At 41.9% G+C, this 14,551-nt stretch overlaps 3 protein-coding genes across 9 annotated transcripts; 2 read left to right on the top strand and 1 right to left on the bottom strand.

Moving 5' to 3' along the window:
- Positions 1-48: 48 nt before the first annotated feature.
- RB195_013960 (uncharacterized protein) lies at positions 49-417 on the bottom strand (the record flags this gene model as incomplete). The annotated part of the gene is made up of 1 exon (XM_064204009.1): positions 49-417. One exon carries the CDS (start codon positions 415-417, stop codon positions 49-51), a length of 369 nt encoding a protein of 122 aa, XP_064059890.1.
- Positions 418-952: 535 nt separating this feature from the next.
- On the top strand, positions 953-4,093 carry RB195_013961 (uncharacterized protein; the record flags this gene model as incomplete). 4 transcript variants are annotated; one of them, XM_064204013.1, is made up of 3 exons in its annotated part: positions 953-2,712; positions 2,754-3,357; positions 3,422-4,093. In XM_064204013.1, 3 exons carry the CDS (start codon positions 953-955, stop codon positions 4,091-4,093), a joined length of 3,036 nt encoding a protein of 1,011 aa, XP_064059891.1. The 4 variants fall into 4 exon arrangements, with proteins under 4 accessions (XP_064059891.1, XP_064059893.1, XP_064059892.1 ...); XM_064204012.1 differs by lacking the exons at positions 2,754-3,357; positions 3,422-4,093 and having other exon boundaries at positions 953-2,050; positions 2,131-2,181; XM_064204010.1 differs by lacking the exon at positions 3,422-4,093 and having other exon boundaries at positions 953-2,869.
- Positions 4,094-7,552: 3,459 nt separating this feature from the next.
- RB195_013962 (uncharacterized protein) lies at positions 7,553-11,292 on the top strand (the record flags this gene model as incomplete). 4 transcript variants are annotated; one of them, XM_064204015.1, is made up of 4 exons in its annotated part: positions 7,553-7,861; positions 8,863-8,920; positions 9,961-10,097; positions 11,065-11,292. In XM_064204015.1, the coding sequence occupies 4 exons, from the start codon at positions 7,553-7,555 to the stop codon at positions 11,290-11,292; spliced, it is 732 nt and encodes a 243-aa protein (XP_064059895.1). The 4 variants fall into 4 exon arrangements, with proteins under 4 accessions (XP_064059895.1, XP_064059896.1, XP_064059897.1 ...); XM_064204016.1 differs by having other exon boundaries at positions 8,912-8,920; positions 9,942-10,097; XM_013444662.2 differs by lacking the exons at positions 7,553-7,861; positions 8,863-8,920 and having other exon boundaries at positions 9,969-10,097.
- Between the last annotated feature and the right edge of the window lie 3,259 nt (positions 11,293-14,551).

The following is a 14,551-nucleotide window of genomic DNA, read 5'->3' on the forward strand; positions in this document are numbered from 1 at the left end:
TTTTCAAATACTGCAAATATTCATGAGAAACTACAAACAACGCATAAGTTACAAGGGATAAACTACAGCAAAGAAAACAGGAAGTCGTGTCAGCAAACCAGTTGAAATCATCATCAGAAAACACATCCCCGCCTTGACTAAGTACATGATGTATGAAGGATTTTCCAATCTCATTTCTCCAACTGTAGACGTTGACAAATTAATCCTCTTTGCCCGTTGCGAGAGGAGACGGAGACTCCGTACTTTGCCGCAGGGAGTGTTTTCACAGCTTGCCAAACCGGGAGTTATGCTGACAAACTCAAAGACGACCTGGAAATAATCAGCTCTATCCCAACTGAGCACAAGTACTCGTTTTGTGGGTAGAAAGATATTGTGAGGATAAGTGCGATTCCCAGGACGTAATCGGATCGAACGCATAGGATTTTTCGAACTCCATCGTAATTATGTAGAATGTATGTATCATTATATTCTTTCGACAAATAAGCTTACAAAGAAGTATTGTTTGAATTTTCGAAATAGAGTACACAGTAAAAGCAGAAGGCACACACGTTGAATGGTGATGTACATATTTGCTGTTTTTGGGAGTTGGTATGTTTTTCGTAACGCGAATGTTTCTTTATTTCCAAATAATAACTCAGAATGTCTCTTCAGAATTACAATTACCTCCTAATCAGGCCTTTCACTCGCTTCCATTGGCGTCCACATTTACTCTAACTTCTTGTTCAATCAACATAACGCTTCTGGACAAAAGAAATTTCTCGAACAAACCTGTCACGACGCTCATGCTCGGAATGGTGGTCGTGGCTTTCATGAACTGGGTACCGTGAATGTGGGCTTCCTTTAGAAAACTGGTTTGTTTGGGCACAAATTGCTCTCATAGTTTTAGCACCTCGTAAAAATTTCATATATTAGGGTGCTGAGGTGGCGAGACTTCGTCTCGGCAGGTTCAACCATGCCACAAAGGTGTCCAGGCCCGGTCCTTGGGCCAAGGCTGAGTGAGGGGGTAGTACGACGATTCCGGTGCCAGGCTGCTAGCTTGCTAGTGCGACAAGCCGACCGAGGGCGAGGGCAGAGGCAACACTCCCGTCGCGTCATACTGCTAATGTCTACTATGTGTTCTTCAGAAGCTAGGGCGTACCCCAGAAGCGACGCGCATTGTCCTCGCCCGGGCAATGTGGCAAATATGCGAGGGCTACCGGCTAGAGGACGGAGCCGGCCAAAGAAGCTAGTTCGCCATCGCCAGCAACATCCAGTGAGCTTGGCAACACTTAACGTTGGGACGCTTACTGGAAGAAGCCGTGAACTGGCAGACAGTCTCAGAAAACGCCGTGTTGACATATGTTGTGTACAGGAGACTCGCTGGAAAGGCTCCAAGTCAAGGGAATTAGGCGATGGCTACAAACTCATCTACCACGGCATATCAAATCGCAATGGCGTTGGTATCATATTGAACGAGTCGTTTAGAAATAGCGTCACAGCGGTGGATCGACTATCAGATCGCTTGATGGCTGTAAAAGTAGATACAGGAGAAGTGGAATTGCGAGTCGTCTCTGCTTATGCGCCACAGATGGACTGTAGTGAAGAAGAGAAGGCGTGCGCTTGGGAAGATCTGGAGCAGTACGTCCAATCCCTGGAAGGCGAAGAAGTACTTCTAATCGGAAGAGACTTCAACGGACATGTCGGTTCTCGGAAAGACGGGTTCGAGAGTTGTCATGGTGGATACGGTTTTGGAGCTCGCAACGACGACGGGTTGCGAATCCTGGACTATGCTGTTGCAAGTGACTTGATCATTGCTAACATGCAGTGTCGGAGAAGAAAATTGCATTTGATCACGTACACCAGCCGCGGTCGTGAAACACAAATAGATTTCTGGATGTTACGCCGACGAGATCGCCGACTTCTGCAGGATTCAAAAGTCATCCCTACAGACCATGTCGCTGCCCAACACCATCTGCTCGTTATGGACTTGAAAATCTCCCGTCCAAGGAAGAGACATCCAAGAACTGAAACACAGCGCATCAAATGGTGGAATCTGAAGGATCGAAAGGAGGTAATTTTTGCGTCCGTGGCTCCATCTGCACCTCTCCACCCTACTCGTAGTGTGGAGGAAATGTGGTCGTCTATTTCTAGCGTTATACGCTTGACCGCGGAGAACACTCTGGGAAAGACGACTCTAGGTAAGCCCAAAGTACAAAAGGCTACGTGGTTTTGGAACGAGGAAGTTCAGGCGGCGATTCGTGAGAAGAAGTCCAGGTATAAGCTCTGGTGGGGGACACGTCAGCCTGAAGATCGGGATGCTTACCTAGCGGCGAAGAGGGAGGCTAAGAAGGCAGTCTCCAAGGCGAAGTCGGACCGCTACAAGGCTGTGTACGACATGCTTGATACTAGAGAAGGCGAACGGGCAGTGTATCGTTTAGTCAGAGGGCGACATCGCTCAACGTTGGATATGGAACACACCAAGATCGTTAAGGGAGCTGATGGAGCCGTTCTGCGCCGCCCTGGTCAGATCCTGGAGAGGTGGCGAGATTACTACAATCACTTATGTAACGAAGAGTTCTGTCATCCTCCCATCCCAACCGTTCCCAGCGTCGAGGGTCCTGTTCTACCAATTACTGCCGTCGAAGTCAGGGCTACCCTCGCAAAAATGAAGTCGAACAAGGCAACCGGTCCTGACATACCTGCTGATGTTTGGAAGCTGCTAGGAGATCGAGGGTCTGTGTGGCTCGCAACTCTATTTAACAAGATCGTTGCAGAGGGACGGACTCCAGACGTTTGGCAAACTTCCGTGACCGTGCCTGTCTGGAAAGGAAAAGAGACATTGCTGACTGCACTTCGTACAGGCCTATACGACTGCTGTGCCATACGATGAAGGTTTTTGAGCGTGTCCTGGAAGCTCGTCTGAGGAAAATTGTTAGCGTTTCACTCAACCAGTGCGGTTTTGTGAAGAACTGCAGCACTATAGATGCTATCCATGCTGTCCGTATTCTTCTGGAGAAACATCGAGAGAAGAACCGCAGTGTGCATCTTGCTTTTCTCGATCTCGAGAAAGCTTTCGACCGTGTCCCACATGAGCTGTTATGGATGTCCATGAAGTCGCATAGAGTACCAGAGGAATATGTGCGGTGGGCAAAGCTGCTTTATGCGAAACCTACCAGTGTTGTCCGATGTGCTGCTGGAACAAGCAGGCCATTCCCTGCACATGTAGGAGCTCACCAGGGTTCATCCCTCTCACCCCTGCTGTTCATACTGTGCATGGACACGATAACGAAGGAAATCCAGAAGCAGCATCCGTGGACTCTACTCTTTGCCGATGATGTCATGCTCGCGTCGGAGTCTCGAGGTGATCTTCAGAAACAAGTACAGTCTTGGAAGGATCGGATAGAAGAAATATGGATTGCGCCTCAACACATCAAAAACTGAGTACATGGAGAGCGGACCAAGGATAGAGGATGGTTCAATTCGTGTCGATGGCACCGAATTAAACAAGGTGAACTGTTTCAAGTACCTTGGATCCAAAGTGACTTCCACAGGCGACATTGATCAAGAAGGTAGATCACGTGTTAATGCTGCATGGATCAAATGGAAAATGGCAACAGGGGTGCTGTGCGACAAGAAAGTCCCTGTTCGGCTGAAGTCGAAGATCTACAGGACGGTTGTGCGTCCTGTTGCCCTTTACGGATGCGAGTGCTGGCCGACGACGAAAGCCTTGGAAAGAGTGCTGCACGCTATGGAGATGCGGATGTTGAGGTGGACGATAGGTGTAACGCTAAAAGAGAAAGTATCCAACGACATTGTGCGCTCTATCTTCGGCGTCGTCCCGATAACTGAGAAGATGAAGGAGGCCCGACTGAGATGGTTCGGTCACGTCTTGCGGCGAGAGGAAGATTCTGTTGCCAAAACCGCACTGAAGCTCGACGTTTCAGGAGTGAGGTCGCGTGGGAGGCCAAAGATTCGCTGGTTAGACCGTGTGAAGCTGGATATGATAGATGCGCGTTTATGTGCGGCTGATGCAATGGATAGAGCCAAATGGAAGACAAGAAGCAGAAAGGCGGACCCTGCAACAACGCGGGACAGAAGAAGAAGAGGGTGCTGATCGTAGAAGTCTAAAGTAACGTCGTGATTAGAGAGTAATTGAAAAGTCCGAGGGCGTCACCAGTGAGTACTTTATCAACAGATCATAGATAAAGTAGCGAGGGGAAGAAGATTTTCAGAAGAGCCGAAATATTCAATGAATAGAAATTTTCGGATAACGAATTCAGGATAAACATACGTAATTGTTTTGCGACTTAGAATTAGTAGAAAAAAGTTAATAAAAAGAAATATTGGGAGAAGAGCGATGTTAAACTACAGTTCCTGAATCTCATTAAATGATGATTCTTTAGAGGAAGAGAGATCACCTCGTGTACAGTTGTTTCGTTTGTAAAGGTATGTGACTTTCCATTTCTTGGAGAGTGAGTCGATATCCCTGAATCGGGCCGCTTTTAGGTACGTTTATGGCTAATTCGAGAACATCTTTGTTAGCAAAAGTTGGCAGTTATACTCACTTCGTTAACAACATTTGTAGAGGAAAGAATCATGCAAAGAATGACAACTGCGTAGTGAAAGGAGCTGTACTGTATTTTGCTATAAACTCATCATTTTCCCAATTAAAAGCAAAGTCTGGGTATCGCAGTTGCTGGTACGCTCGGCTGTAACTGCAGATTTAGCAGTTCCAAAGCGCACTATACTCTTCCATAAATTAGTACCAAACTTGTCTGGGAAGATGAATGCACTGAGTTGTTACACGTTGTCACCCCAGTAAGTCATGGTATATGCCACACCCTTCTATAAATATTCTTACTTGAACTGAAACGTATTGGTCCGTTCCACGCAAATTAATCAACGCTAGAAGCTTTACATGCTAGCCTTTAACGGACGAGATAGCGAACATAGTGGACAATTATCCATCCTTCCTTTGGCTTAGGACTCAAGTTGCTGAGAGTAAAGTTTCTACGACCGTGGAATGAAACTTGTGGGACAAGTTAATATATATCTGTACTCCTCAGCTACGAACAGCACTCAAAGGGTAACGTTTTGTAATTTTTGCAATTGACATTTGCAAATGACAAATAGACGGGGAATGAAACCTATTATACGACGTTAGTGACTTATGATTGCATTCCATCCAACTTTTCGACAATTAGGCACTGCTCGTCCTTATGGCAGGCTCCAGGCATTCACCTTGGGCGATTATAATGGTGATGTAGCGCTTCATTTATTTGAATGATTAGATGCAGAACAAAATCAGCGTTTGCAAGTATGCTCAATTCATGATATGCTTGAAAAATCAATTTTTCGAATATTGCACATGTAGACGAGATATATTTGATTGGAAAACTACCGTTGTCGATTAAAAAAATAAAAGATCAGAGGTGTAGAAAAAGCCCAAGGGATAACCGAATATTGCTAAACATTTCAGAGGTAAGAAACTCTGCTAAAGGCTGCCATGCTTGCAGAGGTAACACTTTGTTCGACTGCTGTTAGGGATGTTCAAAAATAACACCGAATGCATAGTGAAATTTTTTTTAAAAAATTTAGAAAATTTTGAACACAACGGAAAATCTTGCGCTGCTTGAAAAGTAACTGTGAGATGGATCAAAATATTTATGACCTGTACTCTCGAACGAATATGTAACTATTATTCTATTTTTCAAACAATATATTAGCGCCAAGGATCGTAGATCATTTGGGCACAATTGTCTTAAAAAAACAACGAATGCCAGTTTTTTCGTTTTCCTGCGATCTTCGACCGACCTTTCATGGATATGCTGTATGCTTCTCATGGAATTCATCTGCATTCTTCCCCTTTCAGTTATAAATAGGTGAGAGAGCAAAAACCTGTTTTATGCCGCATTTTTATGAGTTTGAATTGATGGCAGTTGTTGAACCCAGCGTGATATAATTTGTAATGGATCTTTGGGCGTTTCCTTGGTCGTGAGCGGGCGTAGACGTAAGTCGTCATCCTTATCAGCGAACCTATTGGGAGTGTTTGCTAAAGTACCTAGAAATGTGTTTCCTGGATGAATCATTTATTTTTGCTCGCAAGCGGAACGAATCTAAGCCCATATCCAATGAAATTTTTCCAGCCAGATAATGGGGCACCAGAAAAACCACCACGGAAGAATGTGTTTTTGTGGGATACATTACTATCCAATAAAAATTTGTTCGCGGAAACACAACGGAAAGATGTTCCCACTCGTTTCAGCAACCTGCTCCTGCGAACTCGAACATGAACATCACCGGCTATCAAAAATGTTCAATGACCGTTTGCTTCCATTCTTTCTAAAGCCTGTTTAATGTTCAAGGAGGACAACGCATATAGGAAATCTGGATCTTTTCCTTGCAACATCACGCTTTTCAGTCAATTTTTTTCTATCTCGTGTAATAGCCTGCTGAGTCATTTCAGTTTCACTCCATTTTCTTGAAAGACAGTAAAAGAAAGGAAGCAGTTAGGGAGAAAACATTAATGTTAACAAATATGAATGTTTGATATAACTAGAACATAAAATTTGAACCTATCTTTCTGTTGGATTTGGAAGGCGCTCATTCTTCAAAGGAAAAAAAATTCGTTGCGCTGTAATATTGGAATCGGTGCCAAAAAAAGATGTTCTTTGAAGTTGTTGTCAGAAACACAGAATCCACTGAGGCACGAAATCGTCCTTGGGCAGGTGGAAAATTCTTTTGGTTTTGAGTGCCTTTGGAATAGGGGTATTTTCTTGTGACCACTTGTAATGCTTAACGGAAAAAGAAGAAAACGGTAGATCACGTTTAAAGCGTCGCATAAATCTATCACTGATTACGTGCTATGCAAATGTTTTCTTTCTATGTGTGTCTCGATCGCTAAGTAGACGCACTGTTGGGCTCAATAAGAAATGTTCTTTGCACTAGTGTATGCAGAATTGTCATAGAATTAAATAAAGTCTCTGGTTGTCTTTGACTCATTTCTGGCACTCTTCAGATTTCCCTGATACTGTCTTCGATAGCAGTTAAATTTAAAACTGAAAATGATTTTGACTTATTCTGAATTGAACTACAATTCCGCTTAAATGAAAGCAGATGTTAAACGCTGATAAACAATAGAGCGCAGTTAGTGGTACTACGATGTATGGCTATGTATGTGCATAGAATTTTAGATGTTCCACGCGTGAAGCTTTTTTTCTTTCTTCTATTATTATCAAACAAAATTTTCATCAGGAGTTTGGTGTTTTCGTAGCACGTGGAGAGATTCATGTATAATTGCTTGTTTGTGCAACACAGAGTTCACTTTCTGCTCTTCTCACACTGCCAAGTCTTGGGGTAATGAGATGCAGTTCAGTGTTGAAGGAAATGAAGCAGTACAGCCCTTTGTCTTTGAATCTATCACGTCTCTTCAGAGTTTTGTTCAGCTTCTGTTTCACCATTGCCAGGGTAAGAGGAACTAGATTTCTCATACACCCTTTGGGAGAGATGTCTTCTGAAGTTTAACTGGCGCACACAACATCTAGGCGGTCTTCGCAGCTCCGACTTAAGAGGAATGTCCCGTCTTCGCGACCCAGCGGATTATGTATCGAAAGCAAAACATAGATGGGCCGGTCACATCATGAGAAGAATCGACGATAGATGGACTAAAAGAACGTTAGAGTGGATCCCAAGAGATGCTAAACGTCCTCGAGGGAGACCGCCAACGAGATGGGGTGACGTGTTTGCTACACGGATGGACCAGCTGAGAGCTCAGCTGGATACGGCTCAAGGACCTCGTCAGCGTCACTTACGAAACTTGAGAACATCTTGGATGACAATGGCGAGGGAACGAAACGAGTGGAAGAGATGCTGGGGCCCGCACGTCCAGTGAAGACGGGCCATCTAAGTAAGTTTTGGGATAAGGTGGCAAGCATCCTGGGTCGTAAGTAGTAGACTGTTGAACCAGTCTACAACGGAACGCTTACTCGAACTAACTTCTTGAAGGCTTCTGCTTTAACGCAGTTCCACATCTAAAATCTTGTGTTCTGGCTTTCAGAGCCAATGTTTAGAGCTATCGCTACATCGTGTGCATCATGTGGGCCACGTCAAACATCTGTATACATTGCGTATGTGCCTGTCTAGATCCGAGATCGCTCAGGACCAGAAATTAAGAGTCAGCAGGAGAAATCTCAGATATGAATTCCCTTCAGCACTACATCTAGTTCGAGTGGTAGTTGAGAAGTGTCCCCATGATTGGAAGCTATCGACGAAATTGGAAACATCTACTCGAACAATTTCTCCGCTCCAAAGTGAAGAACTTGCTGATTTTTAGCGGAAGAAAGTTCCATGGAGAAATTTGCATTTGAAATTTAATCCGTTGATTTAAATTTAATCCACATGAATTCGGTCCACTTTTGAACACTGGTGTTCATATCCCCAAAGTGCTGTATTTCTGTTCCAAACAGCCCAATTTTTGAAAAAAAGAATGATGTATTACTGCCGTGCAGTGGATCACCTGACAAATATAGGATCCGTGGTATGTGGTGGGGTTGCTCCAGTTTCTTTTTTTCTTTTATTGATGGGTCTGGACGTAGAACCTCCATTTATCGCCATGTTCGTTTCATTTCCTCTACGGGACTGGTTTGCAGATAACTCACGATTTTGCGTTGTTCCAAAAACTACTTTAATTTTCTGAAGTCAGGCACTACGTCCGTTACCTTTAGATGGCTCGCTTCTATAAAACGAATTTTGATCGAATTACAGGACGTGTATTTCTAAATGTATTAGACAACTTAAAATCTCTTATTTGAAGCTATTTATTTTCAGTTTAATTTTTGGGCACAAAGACAACGCATCTGAGAAGAGTGAACGTGAGGGATTTAGCCACGTTGCCGACTGAATCTTAAGAAACTCATCCAAGATAACTTCCTAGATTCCAGAGGTTTTTTTTTTGATTTCTTTTGTTGCAGGTCCTGTTGATTTTAGATCTACGTAGAGTTAGAGAATATTGCATGTTTCAGATCAATATTTTATATTGGAACAAAAACTTTGATAAGAAGTTTATTCATAATACAGTGGACAAAATTCATCTAACAAAATGTTTCTAATAAGAAGTCCATATTTGAAAACATATTTGTAAACATAAACAGATCACCATTCATCCAAGCAGCAGCAAACTTTAAGTCGCGTTTTATGCAAATCCATTATATCAATAATTTAAACTTGTCTCAACCCTTTCTTGTTCCAGTGAGATGCCAAATCTCCTAAACAGAACGCAGCTTCGGTTTAATTGCTGCAGCACATAGTGCCTAGCGTGAAGATTCTATAAAAGCAAAGGCTATTTACAATAAGCGAATACAGTCGTTTAATGCCACACATTTTTCTTGTGATAGCAAGGAAAATTTAAAAAAATAGAAATTACAATTCCATGCCGCAGTCAAATGTTTTCCGAGAACGTCCACAGGTGATCAGTGATCGCGTCAATAAACGGGATTCATAGCCATTACAGCTTTGTCGAGTTATGATTGAAATGGGAATGTTTATTGCCAAGCGGTGAACTATATAAACGGAGGGATTATTGAATGGTTATATTTGTGTAAACTTGCAGTACAAAATGAAAATCGGGAATAAACAATTGAATCATTTTGTCAAGATAGTTCTATTACACCGCAAAAAGTGAGGCTTTGTCTATGAGGTTGTCGAAAGCAATTATCGTTTAAAAAATTGTGAACGACGGGTTGAAGTAGAGGAAATTGACGCCGAACAATGATGTGCAAATATGACCAGCTGAATATCAAGAAACATTAATGTCGCTAAACAAATATACACATGGTTTGATGGAGGACATCACACGGATCAAAGATGGGGCGTGCTCTTGTGTGACACTGTGTGGGCGTATGGGTAGATTTTAGATAAGCAAACAAAGGAAAGCATATATAAATTCTCTTCTTTTGTGTCATCAGGAGCTCATCACTGGTCCAGGTAACGCCATGAAGAAACTTGCTGTTCTACTTGTTGTCGCCCTTCTTGCTGTAGCCTTCGCACGGCCCAAAAAGGACAGCTCTGATTCCAGTGAAGACGACAAAGAACGAAAAGACAAACATAAGGACAAAAAGAAGGTTCGTGATGTTTCTGCAGAGGTCTATGATCAATTTACAGTGGCAGCGATATTCTCATCCTTTCTTCATTAATAGTTTTGTGAGCCACGTTTCCTGTTGACTACGTAACGTAGGAAGCATATCTTCTTGAAAAAAAGCGCATGACTTTTTTAAACATGCTTGCATCATTTTGGAAAGCAAAAAAAAGCTGCTTTTTGTGAGGAAAGAAAATGAAAGACTCATATTTCTAGAAATAGTGGAGAGACGCATTAATGATGAACAATAAGGAATGCTGGAATCCTTTTGACGTCTTTACGAGATACTCATGAAAAGAAACACTGCTAAAATGTGATTCGTATCATATTCGCGAATCATGCATTTAAATCTAGAAAGCACAATTTAACAAAATCACTGGGAAAAATACTGGGGAATAGCCGAAAGCGTTGAATATTTTTCTTAAAGGAAAAGTTCAGGACAATGCATGGAAGATGCATTCACCAAATACCCGCAGTGGTTTCTGAGATGAGATGTGATTTCTTCGGAACTGCGCAAAAACAATGACAGTTTCCTTTCGCAAGATCGATTTAAGCCTCACTCAAACGTGTGAACGTTTGGTTATATTACAACAGCAGATTACTGTAGAGATGAAGTTTCGAAGTTGTTGCGCATTGCACCCAATGGACACAGCTTATGAACGAGAATACAGTGATGATGCTGTGCTGAAGACATAGGTTACTGCCGAAATCTCTATCGCGTAATTTCTTGTATATCCCTCATCATCACTACATAGGAGAAGAGTGAGTTAATATGTCAAAATGTGTGTAAATATATTAATGTGTTAATAAAAACGAATATATAATTAATATAAATAGTTCGATTTGAATATAACTGCGATCTAATTGCTTATTTTTGACCGGTACACTGTAAATTTAATGAGGTCTTCAAGAACATTGAAGACAGGAATTCGGGCCAATACCGCTCATTTCAGCACGGAGGCAAACACAAACACCACAAGAGTTCGTCGAGCTCGGAAAGCAACTCGAGTGAAGAAGAAGAAAGTACCACTCAATTGTCAACGACTGAAGAGAATCAGACAACTGCTGAAGCAAACTCGACTCAAGATGTGCAGGAAACGAGCAGAACAACTACCGCCTCGTCTGATAGAGCAACTGATGCAACAGAGGCAGCTACTGTTCCTGTTTCTCCTGCTGAATAAGAGTAAAAGGCTAGTATTATTTCGCAAATCATGTTCATGAAGTTTTTATTCAAGAAGATACGATTGTGATTTCAACAGTTATTTCGCAAGCTTTCTGAATCATACATCGAGTGAGTATAAGTGAAAATATGTGGAAAACCATAACGTTTTCTGAGCACACAAATTTCAAAATGAACTTATGAACAGGAACACTTACAACTATCGTTTGCATCGTTTGCACAACCTTTCCCAGAAATGAATTTTCATACAGAGTCAAAACACTTGCAATTTCCAGATTTCGGTCATAGTAAAAGTAGAAAACATAGATTGCAGCGCACAAAATCTACATGGATTTTGTAAGAGTGGATCTGTGTCAGGCGTTGTCAAGGATTAAGTTGTTAGCGATCCTTTGCGAAACTCAATGAATCATTGTTTCGTTCGACATTTCATCATATTCTATCCAAAAGGGGGCGCTGTCACCTCCATAGCATTGATATGATTTCTGCAAAAGCATTGGGACGTAGCAAAGGCCGTAAGGGGCTGGTTGAGGTGAGGGGTTCTCTGCTGTGCCACGCGCGGAAGTCTAGCACTCGAAGGACTTCGTTCATGGCACAGGGAACCATGTTATGGCTGGGATGTTCGCACGAGAATAACCTTCAGGACGCAAAAAGCTGGATCATTTGCATTTCCGGAAGCGTTAAATGAATGCCATCCGTGCCGTCTCTGAAGAAGATTGCCCCTACGAATCTCGGAGATTTTTCGGCCATCTATCAGTCTAGAGAGGATTGCAGTACACATATAAGAGAAAGGATCGTTGTTTCTTGAAAACAATGATGACGTATAAATAAGTATGGGAAACTGATGACACACAAAGTGCAAGAACACTTCAGCGTTGTTCCGCCGAGCCACTGATGGACCTTTTCAAATTTGCGCGTTGATCGTCTTCTACGAACTGCTGACTCTTCAGATCAATTAACTATTTGGCAAAAATTTAGAGCATCAGACACAGGAAACAAATTTACATTACCATGATGCTACTACGTCTCCGTGACGAAGACATAAGTCATTCCATTATTTGAGTCACATGCCTTGATCACACAAAACAGTAGCTGGAGCTCAGCCAAAACAAACAGACTGGCTTTCTGTGAAGAAGTAGCATAGCATAGAGGAAGCGATACCTGCAAAAAGCAAAAAAGAAGAAAGGCACGCGAGAACGAGGGAAGCCTGGCGAACGAAATCCACAAAAGTAGGGAAAAACAAAGTGCGTGCATCCTTCCTTTCTGAAGTAGTTCTCACATCTAGGATCTTAGTGACGCGCAAATGTTCCTTGAGATATATTGTCTTTTAAGAAAACACACTACAGAGTAGCTCGCGAAGCTGGATAATCTGAGTTCTGAGAATTTGCATGTGGAGCAGTCTACCGTTATGTAACTGCTTCCTTAAACTGGAAGAATTCTACTACCGAACAACATACCGAACGCAGCCGTGTGACTTCTTTTCCAGTTAATGCTCGTTTCTAAGAACATATTCTCAGGTTGAACCTGAAGAGTTGGAATAACAGACAAATTGAGTAAAACGTACAAGTCGAGTCATCCTGAAGGCATAAATTTCACTCTTTGGGATTAGTTGTCTTCGCTTCTTCTACCTTTTTTTTCACAAAACCTCGTGTAGAGGGTTTCTGAAAGAACCTAGAGTACTCGCAGTTTGTGAGCACATAAGGAACCTCAAAGACATGCATTCGTCGAGGGTTACTGTGACTTTAAAACATAAGAGGCTCTAAAATCATGCTCTACGATAACGGACTTGTTATATCACGCATATATATAAAACAAAATTTCAGAAAGCAGTGAAACAGGTCTAACAATGTCAAATAGGTGTGCCGGCTCCGCAATGGGATAGGGTGTGGTGAGACGGCTCCTACGGTCGAATAGCGTCGAATTGGTGCCAGGAAATGGAATCAACGTGTTTATTGGTGCACCAAAATAGTGCAATAGCTCCAAGCGACTTTGCCAAAAAAATAAGAGTGAGAAGTTGTGAAATACTCCGAGGCCTTGACAACCATAGCATTCCACTTAAATGAACACCTCCGAATGTCTGCTCTTCTGTTCGTTACCCTCATGTTTGCGAGATTCTTTCCACAAAAGTTGGGCACGTTCATACAGGCAGCTGCTTAAATAATATTTAACTAGCAGTTTACGCGATCTCACGTACGATCCCTACCTTTGTTAGTAGAATGACGACCTTCACGTCATTTCGTGTTAGTACATCATGCTATTTTGATTGCTGGGAAGAGAGACGAAAAGAACTTTGTCTAACGCCTCAAAGATTTTTTTCTCAAATTCCAGCGCCATGGAAGGAATATAGATGAGAAAAAAAGTTTGAATATTCTCCAAATTTGGTACTGATACCTTTAACAAGAAGTCTGGGGAGAGGGGATGATGAGATCTTCCACCAATATTTCTTGGAAAAAGAGTAGAAAAAAACTGTGCTAAGGAAGGAACAAATTCAATTCTTTGAGAGAAATACACGGGATGCAGCTCTGCTTTGAATTTTTATTGAACCGTAAAAACGTTCGAAATGAGCACAATAAGTTACAAATTCTGGTATTAGCCGGACGTTCAAACTGGTGTTATATATATATTTTTTTAAATACTAAATGTAACACACCTTCAACTTTAGGATATAGTTTCAATAATTTCCTTTTTCGCTCCATTTTCAAATTTGGAGGGATTTCAGGAGTGGATATGATTTCATTTTGAGAATCTTCCAAGCAATATGTCAATGATGCGTTTGATAAGACGTGGTACAAACAGCATAGGGTTTCTGAAGGTAGATGGAATGAATTGCATTAGTACGGCATTTAAGGCAAATATTTTAAGATGCAAAAGAAATTTCTCGTCTTTTTACAGAGAGGTTTCATTTCTGCAGCCATTTACTTTTTGATAATCGCATCAGTACAAGTGATCGGTTGCGTGACAGGACCACTTATCACGGAAATGAAAATAGTTAAAAAAATGATTACAAATATGTACACAAAACCAGTCAATACTGTAGTAAAGAGAGGTGAGTTAGAAAAAGAAGTGATTGGGAAAACAATGGGCTGATAACGTCAGCATAAAACTTCATGTGTTGCTGAGAAGAGTACACGTTACAAGCCAATATTGCGTGAAAGTGAAGGAGTGACTCGTTCTTTTTTCTCTGCTCCAGTTAGAAATACACATAGATTATTCGTATTGCCAGTAATGTCTCGCACTATTTGATAGAGAATTTCTTGCTTTAC

This window comes from Necator americanus, chromosome V (genome assembly GCF_031761385.1).
Source record: "Necator americanus strain Aroian chromosome V, whole genome shotgun sequence".
NCBI lineage: Eukaryota > Metazoa > Nematoda > Chromadorea > Rhabditida > Ancylostomatidae > Necator > Necator americanus.